Source organism: Myiozetetes cayanensis, unplaced genomic scaffold (assembly GCF_022539395.1).
Source record: "Myiozetetes cayanensis isolate MyiCay16 unplaced genomic scaffold, myiCay2020 scf1, whole genome shotgun sequence".
Lineage (NCBI taxonomy): Eukaryota > Metazoa > Chordata > Aves > Passeriformes > Tyrannidae > Myiozetetes > Myiozetetes cayanensis.
Window position 1 is genome coordinate 147,335,141 of NW_026086604.1, and position 12,823 is coordinate 147,347,963.

General features: G+C 40.5%; 1 protein-coding gene across 4 annotated transcripts in view; it reads right to left on the reverse strand.

Moving 5' to 3' along the window:
- Window positions 1-12,823, reverse strand: part of CRHR2 (corticotropin releasing hormone receptor 2) — a 138,448-nt gene that overhangs the window by 23,232 nt on the left and 102,393 nt on the right. For 3 of the 4 annotated variants that reach the window (XM_050320800.1, XM_050320808.1, XM_050320815.1), the window contains 2 exons: window positions 11,862-11,922; window positions 5,268-5,340 (listed from right to left, as the gene is read on the reverse strand). In XM_050320800.1, coding sequence (XP_050176757.1) covers window positions 5,268-5,340; window positions 11,862-11,922 — 134 coding nt within the window. Of the gene's footprint in view, window positions 1-5,267; window positions 5,341-8,871; window positions 8,933-11,861; window positions 11,923-12,823 lie in introns of all 4 variants that reach the window. The other variant, XM_050320801.1, reaches the window with a different exon arrangement.

Genomic DNA, 12,823 nt, shown 5'->3' on the forward strand with positions numbered 1-12,823 from the left:
CAGAAACAGAAATTTTAGAAAATAAGAGACAATGTGGAGTGCACATGGTATTGGACACCTTGTTTGACACTGCTGACTCCACAGCTACAAAATGTAAACGGGAGGAACAAAGTAATAACAATAATGGCAAAATTGGAGATAAATTCTGGTTGACCATAATTAAATTAGCATATTTTTTCTGTCCTCTGTGTCACTGGGGCAGCCTGCTTGCAAACCAGTGAAAATTATGATAAATGTCTTGCAAGAAAATCTCAGGGACATCAACAGTTTGCAGTTTATGAACTGCAACCTTGCAGCAGTGGAAGAACTGCTTATGTTTAGAGAGAGAAAAATTAAAAAAAAAATAGGAAAATAATTTAATCAGCAATCCAGTGGTTGAGAAAAAAAACATAAGACAGTCAGATAGGAAGGACAAAGGAAAATGAAAATTATATGTATCAATAATAATAATAATAATAATAAAACCTTAGTCTCTGAAAAGAACAATGCAGAAGTGGAAGCATAAGGGTGGAGAGAATCAGCAGAAAATAAGAAAATATTCAGAGACTTAAAAAAAACCCCTAAACACTTGATATTTACTGAAGAAAGTTTCATGGTCTGCCAGAGCACCAGCCAGTGGTTGCTATATATAGGTATTGCTACATCCCATAACCTGAAGCTGAGCTGGAGCTGGACAAACTCTTTGTAAAGAAGAGCATTTGTAGAAATAAGGTGTAAAGGGGAAGAATGACGTGGCTTGTGAAGTCCTCTGAAAGAGTCAGCACGGGGACAAGGGAGATCCTGTGGTCAGTGCATTCAGGTTTCTGAAAGGAATTCAAATTTATTTCCCTAAAGGTTCCCATTGGACTTGTTAGAGGTTTGTTTGGAGGGAAGAGCACTATGTATAAAAAGACAAGAGAAAAGAGTAGGAATATATATATATATTTGCATATATATATATATATATATTCTGTTTTCTCAACGGACAGAGGCTACCAGTATATCTGTGCTGTTTTACATAGATCTTAGTGATCTATAAAAGGGAATGAAGAACAGGCTGACAGATCTTTAGTGACATCAAACTACTCAGAACAGCTCCAAATAAAGCCTGATTGCAAAGAGCTGTACAGGGACCCCCAGCAATAAGTGATCAGGCAATAAAATGGCACATAAATCACTTGATACAAAGGTAACACCATGGGGGAAGAAAACAATCTTAACTTTACAACGACAGGGCCATGAGCTCTGGGCATTTTCATTCACAAAAACAAATGCTGGAATTACATTAGCTGGCTCCCTGAAAAACTTCGTCTCGGCTCCCAGTGAAAGGAAGGAAAGAAACAAGCAAAAAAAAAAATAAATTTGGAATTACTGAGGAAGAAAAAGAAAATAAACCAGAGAACGGGATGCTGCAGAGCAGTTCATAGCTGGGGTCAGTTCACAACAGAAGTCACTGTGAATGAAAGCAGCTCAGTTAACTGCCCTGGTGCCTCTTTTCTGAGGTTTGTCCTCCGACCTCCTCTGATCCTGATGTATTTTTGTGTTCCCCAGTTTCATTGGCAGCATTTACATTTAAAATTGAACATAAAAAATGTATTTTCCTTAATAAAATCAGGATGAAATTCACTTCCCTGGCATGTATTTCCAACCTTTTGCCCCCTTCTTTACCTTCAGAGAGGAGTGTGTGATTAAAACTCGGTTATGTGACTATAAGGAAAGAGACAAGAATTAAAAAATACATCACTAATTTGAAGAGAAAATACCTAACAGAGGTATTTAGGTATAGGAAATGCTATCAGAAATGAAATTTCAAATTAACCAATGTACTGAATGATTAGATCTCTCAGGGGATATGTTCAAGCCAAAATCCATTCAGCAATGAAACAGAGAGGAACAATTACCTACATTTTCTCCCTCACATTTTTTGTTGATAAAAACACAGGTTTCTCGCCCAATATATAGGATCAGCACTTATATTCACTTTCCTTTGCTTCTGAGATTGTGTCTGAAATTGTGTCTGAAATTGTTTCCCTGTTTTCTGCCCCGGCCAATCTACAGATTCCTTCTATAGATAAGGAGGAAATCAATCAAACAAATCTCGTGACAGCACTGCTCAAAGTTTTTGTACCTGAGATATAACACTACAACATGGTTGAAAGATGGACTTGAGGATTGCTGCCATGATCAAAGGGCTTTGCTTAGGCCAGTCTTTTTTCCCCATGAGGCTCAGAATTCCTGCAGGAATTCCTTGTGTTGCCTTGCCCCGTGGTGTAGCCACTCAGTGCAGAGAGGCAAAGAAATGAGAAATCTAAAACCAGTGGAAGTAATTTTTGGCAGACAAAATCCTCAAAAAAAAATCTTTTAATGAGACTCTGCACCTTTAGAAGCAGGTTTTATCTCTCTGGGACTAAGAATATTTAACAAGAGCACTCTAATCATATTTCCACTGGCCAGTATAACAATGCTGCTGGAATACACATGATGTGTCCAAGAGGTAACCAAAACTCATCTGAGCTGGACATCGGGCTCTTGGCTTTTCACTCCAGAGGGTGAAGCCAATTTTAACTCAGTCCCAGCCTGAATGCTCACATGTGGTCAGGAACTGTAATTTGATGGAGTTTTTAGGCTTTTAGTGTGAGCAACCTTTTGGAAATAACTAATTTCTTCCAGTAACATTCATGTCTTTTTATCTTTCCAGCAGCATCTTGGAATAGTTCTCTCACAGAATTGTCATAGAATCACAGAACAGTTTGGGTTGGAAGGAATCTTTAAAATCATCTCATTCCATCCCCTGCCATGGGCAGGGACACCTTCCACTAGCCCAGGGTGCTCCAAGCCCCATCCAACCTGGCCTTGGACACTTCCAGGGATGGGGCAGCCACAGCTTCTCTGGGCAACCTGTGCCAGGGCCTCCCCACCCTCACAGGGAGGAATTTCTTCCTAAATATCTAATCTAAATCTACCCTCCCTCAGTTTAAAGCCATTCTCCCTTGCCCCAACAGGACTACGTCCTGTCGTGTGTGTTCTTTCACAAAACACGAATTTTCGCTTCAACTCCACTTAAATTCTTCATTAATTCAAGTTAAACTCATGAGCTCCGATCGAAAGAGGTCACAAAGTTGCACTGTTTTTGAAATCTTCATCTTTTCCATTTTTGGTGACCATTATTCACTGGAGGGAAGAAGAAAGCAGCACTTTGTCCCCCTCTGTGATCAGGCAGACACATAATCACATGTGAGGGTGGTAATGCTTGACTTTGTTGCCCTGAGTACATGGCAGAAGTCAAATTTCAGTGCTCTTAATCCATCACTTTTCACAGCACCCTTGAAAAGGTCAGTAACTCCAATAAAATAAGTGATGCTTGAATCGTTATATACAGTTTGAATTTATTCACATAAGGATCAAAAAATGAGCCTGTCACGTTGCTCTAAGACACTGTGGGGTTGTGCATTTTAATTAAACACAAAATTCATCTGACAGGTCTAAAAAAAAAAAAAAAGGGGGGGGGGGGGTTGGAGGGGGAGGCACATAAGAGGAGTTTTCAGATTTGCCTTTTAGATCTCGTTTCCAGAAAGCTCTTTTCCTCTTGCAGCAGTGCTTTTTGATGGGAGAAACCATAAGGTGAAGGGAGGAAGAGCTTGCCCTTATGATACTTCTCTAAATTGTACCAGCTGCTTCCCTCCCTACAGTGCAATTACTGCTGTTAGCTCATTAGTGGCTTAATTAGAGCTCAAGTGCAGGCAGGAAAGGTGGGCAGGTTCATTACACAGAGCCAGGTCAGGGCTGCTCAGGAACAGGCTCGGTTCAGAGGGCTCTCAAGGCTGTTCTAAATTAAAGGCAGACAATAATGATCTGTATATAAAGGCAGTCCCCAACTGAACCTCTATTTTCTGGGTCTCCTTGGGGTCTTTAAAGTGCTGTTCTGGGGAGAAGAAAGGTATTTCCATGACTAAGCTACCCGTGATGTCTGCTAGAGATGCTGCCCAAGGATTTTACAGATCTTGTGGACTAAAGGGGATTATGGTGGGTTCAGAGATTCACAGACTCCTGGGCAATGATGTGAAACCCAAATGCTCTGAGTATCACAAACCTCCTACCTTGTGTTGTCCAAATAGGATTTATTTGTGAGTTAGTCTCTGTATCAGTGAGTCAATTCACCCTGAAGCTGTTTGTGTTTTTGGGGTGACTCCCTTAGTGACACATTTTGTGTATCACACCAATTGTTACTTCTCTCCTTAGCACATAACGAAAAGAATTTTTACATAAAACCAGACTCCTGCTACATGGCTTTTTTTACTCTTTTCAGGTGTGCACTATGTGATCTGTTTGCTGCATCTGAACAATTAGCACAGAAATTACCTCTCCTGATGTCAGGACACATTCAGAGTAGCAGTTGGCTTCCTAGGCAACAGGGAAGCTTCTTTCATGCTGAATCACATGAACACAGCACTGACAAGGTGAGAGCACCAAGCTGGAAGTGGTGCCTGTTCTGGAGCATCTGCACCTTCTCCATGGGAATTTGAGAGACAAAAGGGACAGTTGAGGTGAGTCCTGGTTCCCTAAGAGAGGGGAACCCACCAAGCCCTGTGAATTCTCTGCTGGCACATCTCCCTGCAAGAGCAGAGTTGGGTTTTTCAGCCTTATCCTTTCCCTGGCACTGATATTTTTCCATCCACACTCAGTATGTTCTGGGAAAGCACCACTGCCCTTCAGCTGAAGGCTCAAAATGGTTTATGAATGAGTTTCCTTCTTCCTCTGCCTACTCTTGCTTGGCACAGGAGACAGTGTTGGGTAAACAGATAAACAGCTTGATAAGTGTGGGCGGCACTGAAAAGGGAACTTAACAACAGGAAAGCTAAAAAGAAGCACACAGCAATGGTGGGGATGTAGAAAGAAGATAGAGATGCAATTCCCAGCCATGGTTATTACATTTTTCTGAACAATGCATGTGGTGGAATTGCTCGAGCTGTCAAGAACCTCAAGTGGATGAGCAGACATCGTAATGTACCTTCTGTTTTTGAACATCTTCCCACATCTCAAAACACTGTACAAAGGCAAACAGCATTTCTTAGGGAGGAGGAAAGAACAGCCTGAGAGCAAGGAAAGCCAGATCACTTCAATTCTGACTTGCAGGTTTTAGCTACTGTGGCAACTTCAGAGAGCACCTGAAGATGTTTGACCTTGATTATGTCTTATTTTATATAAAAGTATGTAGTACCTCACTGATGCCTATCAAATTATCTCTCAAGAGGAGATGGCAGTGTCCTTCCACCCACACAAACACTTACCAGAAGGACAAGAATCACTGGCCCTTGATATATGTAGTCAATATATTTCCCTGGCTCCTTTCCAAACCAGCATCTGTAAGAAACAAAACAAATAAGAAAATAATATATTAAGTTAAATTCACTTCTTTTAGTCTGTAATAGGAAGGACACTATAGAGAGGTGTTCCTTTATTCGCTGCATTGTTTAGTCCTATATAAATAATCAGAAAGGAAATGAGTTTTCTGCTACAAAGCACCTGCTGTTGGACACAGATCTGAGCCCCACTTCCCCCTCTCATTAAAACATTCACGTTCCCACTATGGTTTTGGCAATTGCCTGTGTAAATATTTCCAAGAAATGTGAGAACCTGCTATAAGGAGGGTGCAGGAGATGTCTGAGAAAGGGACTAAAGAAATACTCTGAGTAAGAAAAAAAACCCCCAACTGTTATCTGCTGCAGTGCCCAGAAACAATTCCACAAAGTGGCTGCTCCTTCTAGCAAACATGTCTCAAATTGCAGGGAAATGCTGTCTAAATAAGCTACTGGATGAATAAGGAGTAATTCCATTAGCCTTGAATGAATTTGGGGACCATTGGAGACTCCAGTGGTGGTGTCACCATTTCCTGAAAGTGTTCAAAAAACATGGTTTAGTGGTGGACCTGGCAGTCCTGGGTGAAGGGTCTTTTTTTTTTTGAGGTCTTTTCCAACTTTAATGATTCTGTAATTCCATGGCCACCACTGCCAGCAGACAGTACAGAGCCATCTTTTGAAGCTACCAAATACCTGATGCAAGTATTTGGATCACCAAGGGGAAATAGGTGAAGTCTCAGGTAAACTGAGTGGCCTCAAACCAGCACAGAGCCTGGGTTTGTCACATGTGACTCAGCACTGGCTTGACTTTCACTCTCACTAATTCCAAGTGTTTTTCTCCCTGCTATGCTATACCACAGCCTGACCCCGTGATTTCACAGCACAGTGTCACTCACTTCACTGTCTTAACTGAGAGTAACAAATCTGTTTTATTTATGTTGGTAAATGAACTAGAAACTGGGCTCAGCTCTGAACTCGATCATTTACATTTTCCTTGCTGCAGCTTTGGCCCAGGCCAAATAATATCCAACTCCTAAACTATTCTTGGGTCGCAGATCTGGAGCTGGCACGAGCCAGAGGACGCTCCCAATAGTCCACACACTGCAGCTGCCCTGATTTTGGAGGCCAAGAAGGTTTAATAATATGGATGTGAATTACTCCATGCTGTTTGGACTCCATCCCCAGGAATTAACCCAGGCCCAGCTAATTTAGTATTGCAGACACATCCACGTGGTCTGGATCCAGGATTCCACCAGGCAGAGACAACTTTGCTATCGTAATTCCTTAAGGTCTAGGTCATTGGAGCTCCAGATCCCTTAACGAGTAGATTTTGGAGTTGAAGGGTCTGAGAGTTTTTTTCTTCCCTGCCATGGATACCACATAACAATTCTACACAGCAAAAATGATGTCTTCCTTGTGTTTGCCTTGTGACAAACAGTGAGTTAGTGCCACTGGAGACGTGAAAACAAGGGTAATTCCTGAGCCAAGGAGACCAGGGAGGCAGATTTTCACTTTTACAAGCAGCCAGGTAGAAAATGTGTTGCCTCAGAGAGGTTGGTTGTCTGCAAGGCACAATGTCAAGAGTTCAGGGCAAATAAACTGAGATGAGGAAAGAATTCTTATGGATCACATCATGCCCTCGAAGCCTTTCTACAAAATGTGTTGTTTGCTAAAATAGGAGGAGCTGGGTGCCCATTTCCAGATGGTCTGACTGGACAGCAGTGTTGAGATATGTAGCTGGTATCTAAAAATATGACTCAGAACCATGAATTATTTGCCTTTTCTTGACTCAATTCCTACATCTTTTAAGTTCCAGATGAATGAGCGAGCTTTGAATATTTTGGAAATAGAAAACAAGTCTGTTATTCCCTGGTGCACAGGCTGCAAATTAGTGTAAATGGATAATTTTGCGACTAATTTTCCAAGATTTGGTAATGAGAGCAAGACTTGGAATAAGGCACTTCCTCCAAGTAAGTTATCATCCAAGAAGAATCCCCAGGGCAGCCTTAAATGAATGAAACTGGCTTTTTTTTTTTTTTTCTTCTTATGTAGATGGAAAGATTTGAAGAAAAATGAATTACAAGATATGCCAAGGCAGGAAACATAATTCTCCAGAACTTGCAAGGCCTACATTTGAGAGAAGATTTTGAAGGGTATTTTGGGAGAACTGTTTTATATTGCTTGAAACTCATGGAACCAAGAGCTATTAGAAGAGGAGTTTCTGGGAAACTGGCTGCTCCAGCAGAGGATTTTAGCAGGGGGACTAATAAGAAGGAGACTGAGGTATGTGGCAGAACTTCGTGGGCCAGAAAAAGTCAGCAAAGAATTTTGGAACAGAGCTGGCAGAGCACAGATGAGGTTCCAGGGCAAAGACTGCTCGTTGTTCTTTGGAATTTAAATTTAGCTGAAGACCAAAATGCTGACATTTATTATCTGGAGCCCAGTTTTAGACCAAGGTTGCACTGAGTGAAGCCTCGTGTGTATTTACACACTTTCACACAGTTTGAGGTAACAAGGTTGTGGCCAAAGAGTTCTACAACACAGGCCTCTCTCCAGGGGAGCTGATTCCTTTTGTTGATTCCAGGTTCCTTTTGTGGGTAGTGGAGAAAAGAAACAAAAAGGCAAGCAGCTCTTTAGGCTGGTGTTCATCCCTTTAGGCTGTAAACCAGATGTGTTACACTGTAATCTAAATATTCCTAATATGCCCATTAAATCAGGTGAGTGACAGTGAGAGGACAGTTATTGACCAGTGAGGTTATATATGTCTGCACTTGATTAGCAGTATTTCATATCTACAGTCTAACTCTTCAAACTGGGACCTTGGCTGAGATATTGCAAACTGTCTGCCATCTGAAGTCTTGCTTTAAATCCAACACAAGCCATTACTTCTGCAATAAAATCATCGCTGCACATTTATTTAAAACCAAAAAGAGAAACCTAAATCACTGACAATTACTTGGTGCATCAGAAGTTTCATTCCATCTGTGCGAAATAAAAGCCATTTAAGCTTTTTTTTTTTCTTTTTTTTTTTTTTACCTCTGGAAGAATAAACACACACTCCCTGAATGTTGAAGGGGACAATTCAGGAAGACAGTTCTGATAAGACTCAGATATGTAAACACATTTCTACTGAATAGCACTAATTAATATTCTTCACGGTTCTCTGATAGCTCTTTATATAACCAAATCCACCACTGGTTTTATCGCTATTGTTAATTAGATTTTACTGATGTTCTTCCCCTTAACAACTGTCCATCAGTGAAATTACTACAATAATCCTTAATCACTTCTGTGGGGTTTTTTTAATTGAGATTTAACAGCCCTTTTTTTTTCAGAGTTGCCATATTTTTCAAAACCCCAGACAGGATATTTGCCACAGTGCCAATTGGAGTTGCCTCACTATGCAAAAAACAATCTCTATTAAGTACAAAAATGAAAAAAAATTAGGAAGTTGGTTGAAGCATTTTGTTTTTTTTACACACACATATTTACACACACATATTATGATAACAACACAAATATTAACATCACTCACTGTTCATTTTCATAATATAGCTTGCCAATGGCCCAGGCAATGATGATTGGACAAGGAATACCTGTAGGAGCAAAAAAAAAAAAAAACCAGGAGTTAATTATGGATGGATGGATGGATGGATGTATCTACGGTGCCAAAGTAAATTCAGATTTGTGTGAGGAGAGACAGTTAATGAACTGGAAGACTCTAAGTACAGGTCATCCTATCTTGGTATCCTTGAGACATCACAATTGCTAAGACATCTTAATATATAAATAAAAAAAAAAGGTAATTTCAGCAAAACTTTAGTACCAATAAGAAAAGTTAATAAAAATATTAATAAACACAAATATATACCTATATTTCTGCAGAAGTGACCAGAACAATTTTGTCTGACTTAAAGGCAATATTGGTCCCTTTTAATTTTCCTGTAGCTGATGCAGCAAAATCTTAAAAACAGTACTTGAAGGTCGGTGTTTTTACTTCCCAGGCTCCAAGAAACTTGGAAACTTACTGGGATCTTTGCATGAAGCACATTTTTGAAACTTTCAGTAATTTTTTGAGTTCGGTCTTCCCTATGAAATAGGATTATGAGAAAGAATATCTTGATATCTTCCAATATCAGAATTAATTTTTTCCTCCTTTCTAAAGGATCCAGCTGCTCTTAAGTTTATAGACATCATCCAGCTCCTTCCAATGTGCAGCGTGCTCTGTGTGTGTGTCTACGAGCTCTTGTCAAAGCCATGGATCTGCTTTCTGGGTTTGCTTTCTGTTGTACCCAGCAGGTGCTACTGTGTAGTAGATGAGTTGTATTTGCACACTTAATGTCCCAGCAATGCCATTTCTTCTGCTTTCCAATTCTGATTTTATACCAGTCTCATGTCCAGAGCTTTGCCCTTGTGCTTGTTTTGTGTTAGGCCTTCACGGTCCAACTGGTTTGGAGGGCATTTGCTGGAGGAGGAAAATGGAAGTGAGGGATAAAAAAGGGATCTGGCCTTTTGACACGGAGCTCCTGGGGAAAACAGGAACTTTTTCGCCCAGACGAGGACTGGATGGATGACAAAGGTGGAGGAGGAGAGTTTTCCCTCTCCATTTCCCCTTTAACCTGTGGCCTTGGGAAAAACCAAACAAGAAAACCTCCAGCTCCATCCCTCATTCTGAACTCCAGGTTCATGTCCCTCTGAAATCACTGCTACTCTGAGGTGGATGCACAGACAGAGGCCAAGATTCAGTGACCCTCACTAGTATCTGCCTCTTTCCCAGTGAAAGCAACTTCACTTAAACCCTCCTGCAGGAGCAAACGTGGCCTTGTCTCCAACACTGCCTTTGAACCTCCCTTTTGCTGCCTCTTCTGTGGGAAATGGTTTTCTGTTTGAAAAGAGGAAGCAGCGTGGAAAGAGAGCCATCACACAGAAAGCGTGGCACTGAATTGCTACGTGGTCATCTCTAAACTCAGCAAGAAGTGCAGTTCTGACCTCCTGTCCCACCATCCCTGGTGGCTCTTGTGCCCTTCAAATGGTTGTTTTGTCTTCCACCTTTTTCCCCACTGACTCACGGGGTCTGGTGCACTTTTCCCCCCACATTCTCGCTAGGCATGAGCAGACAAAATGCGGCCACATCCTTTCTTCTGGAGGAAAATATTTTACTTTCCCTTGTGAAACAAAGAACGGGGATTTGAGAATGAGGCTGGTGAAAAAATGTTTATGGGAAAGCACCCAGAAGGGTGAGAGAAAGGGTGTATTCAGCCCACACCACTCCTGCATTAGTAGGGCTCTGAGAGAGGTAGGGAAGGAAAACACCATGGGTCAAACCAGTCTGTGGACCAGTGATTTCCCAGTTTGGTGACAGAATTGAAAAATACTGGGGGAAAAAAAAAAAAAAGAATCAATTCCCCACATAATTTTTTTTTTCTCCTACAACTCCTTTCCCTCCCATTTTATTTTGGATTGAATGACATATTTTGTCTCAAAGGCTGTTTCTGCCCTCAGAACTGCAATTCAGTTGCTTCTGCACAACTCTGAGAGGGAGAGACATTTCCGAACAAAACGTCTTCCTACTTTCAGAACAGAAAATATTGGTGACTCTTTTCCAACCTTTCTTGTTTCAACAGAAAAGAACTGCCAAATTCACTGGTTCTGTCTGACCTCAGACTCTGCCTTCAAGTGAACAAGCTGCCTGCACAGGGCCTGTCTTGCCAAACATCTCCTGACCAAGTTCAAAACGTGGGAGATGTTGGTTGGAAAGGACCTCTGAATGTGCCCACTCCAATTACCTGCTCTAAGCAGAACTTGGGACCTTGGCTGAGATATTGCAAACTGTCTGCCATCTGAAGTCTTGCTTTAAATCCAACACAAGCCATTACTTCTGCAATAAAATCATCGCTGCACATTTATTTAAAACCAAAAAGAGAAACCTAAATCACTGACAATTACTTGGTGCATCAGAAGTTTCATTCCATCTGTGCGAAATAAAAGCCATTTAAGCTTTTTTTTTTTTTCTTTTTTTTTTTTTAACCTCTGGAAGAATAAACACACACTCCCTGAATGTTGAAGGGGACAATTCAGGAAGACAGTTCTGATAAGATTCAGATATGTAAACACATTTCTACTGAATAGCACTAATTAATATTCTTCACGGTTCTCTGATAGCTCTTTATATAACCAAATCCACCACTGGTTTTATCACTATTGTTAATTAGATTTTACTGATGTTCTTCCCCTTAACAACTGCCCATCAGTGAAATTACTACAATAATCCTTAATCACTTCTGTGGGGTTTTTTAATTGAGATTTAACAGCCCTTTTTTTTCAGAGTTGCCATATTTTTCAAAACCCCAGACAGGATATTTGCCACAGTGCCAATTGGAGTTGCCTCACTATGCAAAAAACAATCTCTATTAAGTACAAAAATGAAAAAAAATTAGGAAGTTGGTTGAAGCATTTTGTTTTTTTTACACACACATATTTACACACACATATTATGATAACAACACAAATATTAACATCACTCACTGTTCATTTTCATAATATAGCTTGCCAATGGCCCAGGCAATGATGATTGGACAAGGAATACCTGTAGGAGCAAAAAAAAAACCAGGAGTTAATCATGGATGAATGGGTGAGTGGATGTATCTATGGTCCCGAAGTAAATTCAGATTTGTGTGAGGAGAGACTTAGTTAATGAACTGGAAGGCTCTAAGTACAGGTGATCCTATCTTGGTATCCTTGAGACATGACAATTGCTAAGACATCTTAATATATAAATAAAAAAAATGTAATTTCAGCAAAACTTTAGTACCAATAAGAAAAGTTAATAAAAATATTAATAAACACAAATATATACCTATATTTCTGCAGAAGTGACCAGAACAATTTTGTCTGACTTAAAGGCAATATTGGTCCCTTTTAATTTTCCTGTAGCTGATACACCAAAATCTTAAAAACAGTACTTGAAGGTCGGTGTTTTTACTTCCCAGGCTCCAAGAAACTTGGAAACTTACTGGGATCTTTGCATGAAGCACAATTTTGAAACTTTCAGTAATTTTTTGAGTTCAGTCTTCCCTATGAAATAGGATTATGAGAAAGAATATCTTGATATCTTCCAATATCAGAATTATTTTTCCCCCCTTTCTAAAGGATCCAGCTGCTCTTAAGTTTATAGACATCATCCAACTCCCTCCAACGTGCAGCATGCTCTGTGTGTGTGTCTACGAGCTCTTGTCAAAGCCATGGATCTGCTTTCTGGGTTTGCTTTCTGTTGTACCCAGCAGGTGCTACTGTGATGCTCCTCAGTTTAGTAGATGAGTTGTATTTGCACACTTAATGTCCCAGCAATGCCATTTCCTCTGCTTTCCAATTGTAATTTTATACCAGTCTCATGTCCAGAGCTTTGCCCTTGTGCTTGTTTTGTGTTAGGCCTTCATGGTCCAGCTGGTTTGGAGGGCATTTGCTGGAGGAGGAAAATGGAAGTGAGG